Here is a 10,880-nt window from a genome sequence, read left to right as displayed (position 1 = left end):
TCAAGGAACCTGGTTCTTCAAATATACCATATGCATATTCCAGTCGCTTGAGCCATTTACCATTTTGAGTGACATCAAATTTAAGATACATCCAGTACCAACAGAAGTGCTGAACGTATCAAGGTATCAAGGTCAAGGTATCAACGTATCAAGGTCAAGGCCTTGCGATGAGATACTCTCTGATAAACAATTTTTGTTGAGTCGTATATACAGTTAATAGTTTGTTGGTGTTCATGTAGAAAATTGTCATCTCGATGTTTCAACAGTTTTAAACAAAAAGGACATATTAGATAAAGACCGGCATTTCTTTATTTCGTTCTTCGTTCTACGTTTCTTCACCAGGTGGCGAACGATGGCTGTTCTGAAGCAGGTTGCACCAGTGGACGAAACCAGACAATTGCTACTGAAGGATCTATTTTAAGGGAAGAAACATTTAACAGTAACTGTTTCCACAGATACATTGGGTTGGACCACTCAAGTGTTCATCACTTCCCGTGCCTCTGTTGCCTTCACCTTGTAAATTCGATTCCTTCTGGTATTTTCGTTTCACTAGTGCCGTTTGTATCAGGGAAGACCAAAAACACGACTCTTCAACATTTAAGATAAAAATGATTATCGACTAATAAATTAACCAACGTAATACCAAGATCGTATAATTTCTGTAAAAAAAGTGTGTGTGTGTGTGTGTGTGTGTGTGTGTGTGTGTGGATATATTTATCAAAATCTATGTGAGTCTAGGATATATGGCCGAGTATGTTGACATATTATTTCCTTTTCATGTTGGCTTTATTCCAAACTACCAAAAAGTATCAGCTGCAGGTCCAGAGAAATGAAATAGTTTAGTTCACGATATCATTTAATTGATTACTGAGATAATGACTGTAAAACCAACTATCCGAATTATAGAAACGTGGGAATAACGAAAATCTAACTGTACCACAAAATATAAATATTTTCATTTTTCCATTTCAGTCCAGTGTGGTATCAAAAGACGAACCAGAGATGAATTATTAATCTTCTCCGAAATCGATTAAAAATGTTTCGTCCCAGCAACGAGTGCCATTGACCGATGTTTACTGCGGTCCGACCGGAAGTGCGTCATCGCTAGTTGCCGTAGCCGTAGAAGGACGATACATTTGGTTTGTATACTTGCTATAAATCAGAGAGGTAACCGATAAACGCCAGTATTGTTTACATCGTTGCAGGAGGCACAGTTACTGATATATATCTTTACCTTTATTCACAGGTATCTACAGGTATTCAAAAGTAGACATCAGAAACGCATCTCTCACAGCTATCGCCGAGAGCGTGCTTGACCCCTGCATGGAATTGTTGCCTTGTTCAATTGTTACAAAAGAAAAGAATGCTACTATAAGACACTTTTCCCCCTCTCCCACTATTGACGTCTATTTAGGTGTGAGACTTTCTTAGGGAGTGAGAACAAACTTAGATTAATGTATTGGGAGTGCAAATCGTTTCTCAGGGCATTGTATTTGCAAGGTTGTGAAAAGAGATCTCCATTAAAACCCAATATATCTTTGTATGTCAGTTACAAGTCAGCATCGTCTTTGTCGCGTGGAGCTTGCTTTGACCTTTGAAAACGATTCAAACTTAAATGATAAATGGCGTTATTGACTCGCGGAAGTCATCGTATGTTCTGACTGTCCACGAGAATATAAAGCGTTCCATGTGCCCAGATACGTCCTCCTCCACTTTTGGTTAAATTTCAGTTCTTGGGTATGAGAGAACACCTTTGTTTTCATGTTTCTCGTGTAGCTGACAATTTTTCACCCGGTTAGACTCACGAACACTGAAGAATATTGAAGAAAACATTTTTGAATTCAAATTGAAATTTGGGCGTGTCTATAGTGTCAGGTTGGACTTGGAGATATGAATAGTGATTTGATGGTGTTTATTTGTATTAACGGTTTTGATAGTGGACGTAGGTAAATGATACGGACAGGTAAACTTACCTGGGTTATGTATAGGTATATGTTTACAGGTATAAACACACATCTATATACATACCTGAAATACACAGGTGCTCTGTGGTAACTGTGCATGTATACAAACACGGCGATATACATATACATACAGCCACAGGTATGCTCAGGTGTTTTCTGTATACCCAGATACACACACAGGTGAGGTTCGGGCCGCGCTCTCTCTGATCACAAGTTTACAACGGTATACCACGGACTCACCGAGAAGACGGACTACCTTCTATACCATGGAGGCAACACAGGTGATTTGAAATAATTATTTCTACATTTTTCTGCTAACGAATATTCGTTGTAGGTAGGCTGAGCTGAGACTTGAAGTCAGCAGCGAACATAAGTTAGTGATCGATCACCGTCAACTGACCAAGTCTGGCTTTGAAGCTGAGCGTTCAGTTATCAGGTTGAAGGCAGTGTAGCGTGTATGTATGAGACTCCGTGGGCTCCGTGGTGTGGGAACGGACGGGTGACACTATCTATTTAGGCAGTACAGCTTCCAATTCTAGCAATGTGTGTTGACATTCAATTTGTTCTCGATGACAAATGTGATTTTTAATTTTTGGACGTACTGTATCCGAGTGGTGAGTTGAACGCGTAGCATGTTTGTTTTTGGTACTCGTTGGTATATTGATATTTCTTGTTATTGATATATTTTATATAGTTAACGTTTTAAAATATACTGAAATGTCATTTATATTGATTTCACACTGTATCATGATGTAACACATTAAACAATAATAGGTAAGACTCCTAAATTCTCATTGATATCCTATTTTTTATAACATTTTGTTTTGGAACAAGCCTTCGAAGGCTTTAGGTCAAATACGCGTGCTTTGTAATGGTGACTGTTTAATACTAAAAAAATATAGATTACTGACGTGCGGGAATTATAGATACCGACTTATGTTTCATACTGTCACAAAGACCGGTATACAAAATACCTTGTTGGAGATCGCAAGAACAAAATCGTTTGGAATTTAAGAAGAAACTAGATACCGTATGTAAGGCCTTGTTACGACGACATACACGAGAGATTGTTTAGAAATGTTTGCTTCGCGTCAGAATAATTCGATTTGTCATTGTTACTATTGTAAGATTAATTTCATGTTACATATATAAAATATGTCTTACAGATTTTTAATATTACCGTCGTTGACTAGAAACTTGGCTAGGAATTTCTTTAACATAAATAGAATCCTAAAAAGACGGTGTATTCATGTACATATATATATATATATGTGTGTGTATTTGACAGATCAATGACTCGTATCGAACTGTGTGTATTTACTATTCTTAAAATATTCTTTGTAGATAGATTGGGCCCAGCGCTACTGGAGTCGTTTTGTCTGTTATCAAATATCATCTAACTATTCCAACTATATTTTCTTTATTTCAGGAACTTGAAATGTATATAGACAATGGCCGGTTCGCCAAACAGTGCTAGGAGTCACAGTAACGCAACAATAGACAACAGTGGTACAGCTAGCCCAGCCGCATCTATCAACGGAGACGTTTTGTCCCGAATTAATGAAAGTTACCACGAATCAAAAGCAAACCAGATCTTCCGACTTTTACAAGATCAGGAGAATCTAAACAAAGTGTTAACGTCAAAGCCTAGCTGCGTAAAGTTAGCAAAAGACGACGAAGACGAAATCGACGACAGTTTAAGCGAGGATTCTTTGAAAGCAACTGAAAAACGGCTTTCAGTCCGGCTATCGTTACATAGACAAAGGGGCGGGAGGTCGAAGTCTTCTGTGGGATTTTATCACAATGCTGAGGATATAAGTTCTGACGAAGACAACGAAAAAACCGACGAAATGGCAGAACAAGAACGTCAGATAAACACGCGGGTCAACAGACCCAAATCAAGCTATGTAAGACGAACCACGATGTGTCAGAGTTATGGTGACAGCGACGATGAGCCTCGACCGCAGGTTCGGCCAATGTCGCGTTGCGGGGTTCGAAGCGGGGACCCTCGGAGTCGTCGAATGGTACTTAAGGAAACCAACTACAATAACCAACAGGAAGTTCCCTTCAGGAATCAAGTAGACGCGGATCTCGACAAAGATTCTGTGGACGGAACAAAGAACTATGATAAATACGCGAACACACGATATGCGCCTACGACTGGTCTCATACGGCAGAGATCACGGATCAGAGGATTTTGTGACACTAGTATGGCGACCGATATGTCTGTCTCTTCATCAAGTACTGACAACATGAACGCTAAAAATAACTGCCAAATTCAGGAGGAGACGACGGTTCTTTCCATAGATCCCCCGGACTCGGCACGGGAGTCTTCACCTCTACAGAAACACAGGAGACAGCAACTGAAATCTGCACGGTCGAATAGACCGACATCTGAAAACGTGTTCTTAGTACGACAGCGGACGGAATCCCGCCTTTCAAGGGGGCCCCATACTACCACATCTAGGCCCAAATCAGAAAAAACTTTAGTTAACGCGTCAGGGAATACAAAATCTCTCTTGACTATTGACACCAGTCCAAACCAGGGCACAACATCATCAAAGACTTACCAGTCACAGCAACTCCCTCTTAACACACTAACGCAACCACAGCGGCTTCAAAGGGAAAGTTACGACCGGAAACCGCAAGCGAGACCGGTCTCGCGTAGGGCTTCTCTCCGAGCTGAAGGTTCGGGGGCCGTTAGGAGTTCAACAAAAAACATGTCTGTATATGGGGGAAGAGCACAGGCTATTGGACTAATGAAGCTACCCCCTCTGGACCCGGCCGTGAGTCAACGAGCCGAGCGAGCGCTAGTCATCCCTACCGGAGAAACGTGTGCTTAGGTAACCATGGAAACTGCAACGTACTTCCTTATTCAAATGTGCATCACGTACTTCCGGCTCATAAAGCGGGGGAGGTTTTATTGTGGACAACTTATTTGAGGACTCTTGGAGCTACTTCCGGCTTGAGATAGAGTTTTGGCGTTGTACCACATACTTTAATGACAATTTCTTTGGAGACGTGGTACAACTTACGGATTGATAAGTAAGGAAATCCCATAATATTTCCATCGAATTGATAAGTGAATAAGTCATGTATATATATGCCTCATGGTAATACTTTTCGAATCTTTTTCTGTTGTTCCATTTATTAAGTCGCCGAGGAGACATTTCTTCTTTAAAACCTGAACTGAATTGTTTGTTCTCAGTTAGTATTGCTTCTTATGACGTCAGATTCTTACTGTCAACGTTCATTGTCTTTACAGTAAAGACGATATCCACAAGGTATATATATATATATATATATATATGTATAACTTAACGGTGTGAAATTAGCATGTCTTCTTCACTGAAAGAAGTCACAGTGGATTGGTCGATATTTGTTTCACTTGGGAAAAGAATGGATTATTGAACCAAGGTTTGATAAATACAGGTACGTTCGTGGACGTTGTTCCCTTAATTTTAAAATGACCATTTAATTTTAATGGTACAAAAACAAATATGCATTGACATATTTACCTGTCTTTTGGAGGAAAAACAACAACAATTAAATGTCGAATTAAAAATATATTATTTGACTGATTATCATCGTTACTCGTTTGCTGTACTTCAAAGCAACCGACCGTGAAATTGTAACTGCTATGGTTGAGATGCGTTAGAAAGGAGGCAGTTTCTAAAACGGCAAGCGATACCTGTACATGTCAAACAGAAGCAATTCTTTGCTTTCAAATTCTTTTGTTATGATGGAAATTTAAATACTTGTTATAAAACATGTTTCCTGATTAAACATTTTAAGAAATGTATGTTTGATGAAGTTGTTCGTTATTTACTACAGAGTGTTGTTGGAATAGTTATCTCGCGTAGCTTGGCAACTTAATCGCTTTGACCCCAGCGTGACCAATTCCTTTGAGCGTATGATTAATTTGTCAATTTAAACATGATTTAAACAGAAGCTATCGATTTGGTCCTTATCTCCACGACCAGAGCCCCACATTAAACGAGAGTGTCTCGTACCCGGGCTCGGGCGGGAACGTACACCTGTACAGCTAACTAAATACAAATTGACGTATGTTTTATACCTTCTTGAACTTGCTCAGATTTGTATTTATTATTTTTTTTGCGGTTCATAATCTTAATGACGTATACTATTTGTTTTACGGTTGTGTATATATTTGTACGGAGTCCCTTTAACAAGCTATCAATGTGTATCTTGTATACCTTCTGGCCTGTCTGTTTGTAGTGTCGCCTTGATCACGAGGTCTTTGTTTACCTGCATACTCAATCGTAATAAGTGCAAAACATTTATGCATTATTTATTTGTAGACACATTAGCAATGCGAAAACACATAATTTAATGTTTAACGTCAAATTTTAACTCAAACACAGATGTGTCACATGTATGCTGTGAATAACACTTTTAACCCAAATTCAAATTACATTACAATCATTGCACAAGGAATATTATAATTAGTGAGCACGCGCTAACGACACGTAACCCTAATACATACCTTGCTCTGCGAATAAATATTCTTTGACATGTGTCACAGATAGCGTCATAGAATGGTGCGACAGACAGACGCCATAGACAACTAAGACGAGGGTAGTGCTTTTGATGTGCGCCCAAGAAACTACATTGACAGGCACACAGACACAAACCAGAAACAACAGGCGTTTTGCAACTTTGGTGTGCGTAAGAGACAGGCGCCATATAGGTAACTGTGACTAAATTGAAAGACAGGCGCCCTATAGGTATCTTTGACTTACTCCAAAGACATGCGCCATATGACATGCGCCATGCTTTTTGGTTAGTGACATTAACAGGCGTCATAGGTTTTAATAGGCGCCATGGTAAAGTGAATTGGACAGGCGCAAAAAAACAAATAGCACTACATTTCGATATTAATGATACGTGAAATATGAGAGCCAAGTTCTGGTCATCTGGAACGCGCCACTGAGAAAAACATGCACAATAGACAATTGACATGTGCATGCGCGACAGACCGTCGCCACATACAAGCAGTTATGCAGAAACAATAATGGTGGGCTTGTCCTCAGCACATCACAGGAAATAGGAATATTTCCGCCTCTATATGCACATTCGTAAGTGATTTTAAAAAGCAAACAGCACGAAACCAGACGCCATTGTTTGCATTTCATTTCCCACAAATGTCGACCGCATTTCCATCGGTGTTTGGGGAATTCAAATCGGCGCCATCAACCATTAAACATTAAAAACACGAGATCTGCTAAAACAATTTGTAAGTACATGTTCCATTTACGTCCTATTGATGGTTAGGTAATAATATGTTACCCGAAAGGCCAGGGGTGAGTTTTACTAAGCAACTTAAGTTACGATTTTATCGTAACCTTATCTTACGTTAAATCTCCGTCTTACTAAAGTTCGTATCCTAAGTTACGCGTAAAAAACCATCGTAACTTACGACAGCTTAGGGGCTACCCTAACTTACGATTTTTTCTTAAGTAATGAACTTTCTTTACTCAAATGGATTTATTTAGCGCTACAGGTTTCTTTGACGGGTGGCTTGTGAACGACAAGATCTAACTTCATCCCAGCCCATATGTTGTTGGATGATTTCTTCGCTTTTCTAAAGTACAGTATTTAAACAGACACAATTGCATTTTAATTTTGTCTTTTTTTTTTTTTTAAACGAAAATTGTTGCCATAATCCTTAGCTCCTGCTACAACAATTAATTGTATCGAGGCGTAAAAAGAAAAGGAAATGTAGATACAGTTCTCCGTGTTTGTTTTTAGGGGTCTTTAAACTGATATTGATAATCATCATATGAGAATATATTCAAACCAATCATATAAAATTAGTAATTGATTCACTGAAACCATAATACAATTACAAGTTTACATTTTTTCTCGGATATATTTAAAAGATAAGGTTAGTGCAGGCAAATTCGCCATGCACCCAAATCGCCAACCGGTGACGTAATTGTGTCATATCACGTCATATTTACAGAAGATGTGACGTAAATAACGTCACTGGAGTCATCAGCACAGGCACAGCTTTTAAACATAATGACAAGAAGCGGTATAAGAAGAAAAAACAATATTATTAATTTAAACAGTTATAAAATCGCTTGTAACATGACGACGATCTAAAACATTTGGTCTGTGCGCTGGACATCTCGTCAACTAATACGATCAATCTTACACGTACAAATTGTGGTAACATACTCTACACAGAGGAGAGGAAACAAGGGATACTTTTTGTTGAAATGAATAAATAAGTAGATAAATAAATAAATAAAAGGACATACTGTAGCAGTACAGTAAAGAAAGACCATAATGATGTTAAGGTTCAAGTAACATCTTCTACACAGCAGGCACAATAATATGTTTCTTTTTTTTAATAATCTGAATATATTTATGATGGTTGGTATTACAACTGTGTAAGTATTTAGGAGCTATATGGTACACAAACCATACGTGAGAAGGATGGTAAATCGGTACACATTTTTGATAAATAACTTTTTATATTTCTGGATCCAATTACCTACAAAAAACACACAAGACTAGCTAGTTTACTTTGATAAGATTCAGACAGTAATCACGCCAGTTATCTAGCTTTCCTTCAAATGATAGTTTCTATAGTATATGTCAGCAATGTGCGAATCCGCTGACTTGTCAGCAATCAAGAACCGCGGTTAGAATCCTGTGCGTAGAACATCTCTCAATTAATCAAAGGATGCCACGTGCACCGTCACGTTCAATGAAGCATTGCAAAAAATAGTATAATCAGCACTTTTCTAATCGTGGCAAAAGTACCTGTAACGTTGACCTTAAAGGACTTAAAGAAAAAACAATATTGTTGAAATATGGTTTGATTTTAATCATGGACTTAAATGACTGCATGTATATTCCACTACGTACATTGTATACATTATTACGGTAGTTTACTGAATTGTGCTTGAATGATAGAAGTGGCAAATCAAACTGGCGGGGAAATGTTTTTCGTAATTTTTGTTCTTAAAACAAATGAAACAGCAGTTTCCGACCCTGCCGTGAATTGTTGTTGTTGGTTGATTGTATTAAAAAAAAATAACGATCTTACGTAAACAGCATTTCAACTATCACAACCTAGAAAAGTTATATTTATTTCAATGTTAATCATTGTTAAACACACACATTTGGAGCTGTTTGTATCAAACATTGAGCAAACCACGGAATGACTGACGTCACAAATGTTGCTGCGTCACGTCATTCAGGCGTGTTTACAACAATGTTTATTTAAAGACATTTCAGTAAAATCTTCTGTATTGGTGAACGTCGTCATTTTGATACTATGCATTCTATATTCGGACGAATTATTAGCTGAAACCATTACTAATGTGACGAATTTGCCTTCACTAACATAAGCATGAGCTTGGACACAAGTTAATTGTACAGAACCGCGATTCTTACATAGATCCCCCCTCACCACGAGACGTATATATACTACACTTCTACAATCTGCATATCTCTGCCCTAACCCTTCCCAGGGTATTCACAAGAACATTTCTTTCGATTTTGTTGTTGTTGTTTATCTGAGTTGAAACGAAGTAGAATGTATGAAACAAACCCCCTCTTTTCACATCTATTTCTAATGTAGCGGCATCAATGACGTGACCTACGTATACGTCAAATGTAGGCATGCTGCCAATCTTGGCCAAAAAAAAGGCGAAACTGGCGACTGCGCTTGCGTGGTGTTTGTTACTAAGATGAATCCTACCTTCAACACAAGAGAGTTCCGAAATCTTAACTTACGAAATGTTCGTAAGTTAAGTTTACGACGAAACTTACGAACGCTTTAGTAAAACAGACACTTCGTAACTTAAGTTTAAACTTACGAAATTCGTAAGTTGGATTTTTTTGCGTAACTTAAGTTGCTTAGTAAAACTCACCCCTGGTTCTATCTCTGTTAACTGGGATGTCTTAAACATTTACTTGACAAAGTTTTGTTTATACGTCGCTATGATTTCTGCTTTATTTATATTTCACTTACCAAAGCACGAAACACATATTCATTTCCTTCAGATGGGATTTAAATATATTTCAAAAGCAATGAAGCTGATCATGAAACCTAAAATATAATTCGGTTTTTACTAAGTAGTAGGAGGTCAAAATACGTGATGAAGACTCGTGTTTCGCTACCACAATGGACAGCTGATGCGGAAGTGGGTTGGTGTTTGTCTGGGTGTTGTATCATAGCTACAGGTGTACACACTGATAACGTATTAAAACACACTATCTACTTGTTTCTACCCGACAAATGGCATGACGGAGGGCCATGAATAAATTATGTCGCAAAGTACGTTTACTTTTACGACATTTTCTGACAATTAATGTCTTGTTATTGCTCACAGTATGACGCTACCACTTTTCTCGTCCGCCATCCGTTACTGTGGTCGACACTTAACGGGGTAGATAAAGGGATGAATGTCATTCCGTCACTTATTAGCACTCTAATTGGAGAATTTGTGACGTAATCGTTGTATCCAATTATTGTAGAAATTTTAAGTTGATTGCCTATAAACGATTTTCATATTTTTTTGCTGTTTCTGGATGCTTAATAGTGACGTCTGGTTTTTTTTGTGACGTTTCATATAGACGGCCGCCACCTAACGTGGTTCAGCTCAACATTGTGATATTGATAGACATAATTGGTATTACATCACACACACACAGCAGGGTGTATTTTTTTTTCTTAATTTAATTTAATTCATTTCAGTGCATGAATAGTAACAACATGGTAACTATGCATTTTCATTTCCGACCACTCGTAGTAGATAATTTTTAAAGCGTCAACTCTTCCTCTCCTTACCATGCTTCCCAATACCAAGCCACTGAGTATATGCAGTGCTGCTTTACGTTCAAGTTGAACTTTTCCAGTTCTTTTGTAATATAAAC

General features: G+C 38.2%; 1 protein-coding gene across 2 annotated transcripts; it reads left to right on the top strand.

Moving 5' to 3' along the window:
* Positions 1–1,869: 1,869 nt before the first annotated feature.
* On the top strand, positions 1,870–5,765 carry LOC110447800. 2 transcript variants are annotated; one of them, XM_021493734.1, is made up of 2 exons: positions 1,870–2,245; positions 3,394–5,765. In XM_021493734.1, the coding sequence occupies exon 2, from the start codon at positions 3,416–3,418 to the stop codon at positions 4,805–4,807; it is 1,392 nt and encodes a 463-aa protein (XP_021349409.1). In that variant the 5' UTR covers positions 1,870–2,245; positions 3,394–3,415; the 3' UTR covers positions 4,808–5,765. The 2 variants fall into 2 exon arrangements, with proteins under 2 accessions (XP_021349409.1, XP_021349417.1); XM_021493742.1 differs by lacking the exon at positions 1,870–2,245 and adding an exon at positions 2,302–2,578.
* Positions 5,766–10,880: the final 5,115 nt, after the last annotated feature.

Source organism: Mizuhopecten yessoensis, unplaced genomic scaffold, assembly GCF_002113885.1.
Source record: "Mizuhopecten yessoensis strain PY_sf001 unplaced genomic scaffold, ASM211388v2 scaffold401, whole genome shotgun sequence".
Taxonomy (NCBI): domain Eukaryota; kingdom Metazoa; phylum Mollusca; class Bivalvia; order Pectinida; family Pectinidae; genus Mizuhopecten; species Mizuhopecten yessoensis.
This window is presented reverse-complemented; position numbering and strand designations above follow the sequence as displayed.

Coding starts and splice junctions, on each gene's coding strand:
- LOC110447800 (XM_021493734.1), top strand. CDS start 3,416: ATGGCCGGTTCGCCAAACAGTGCTAGGAGTCACAGTAACGCAACAATA.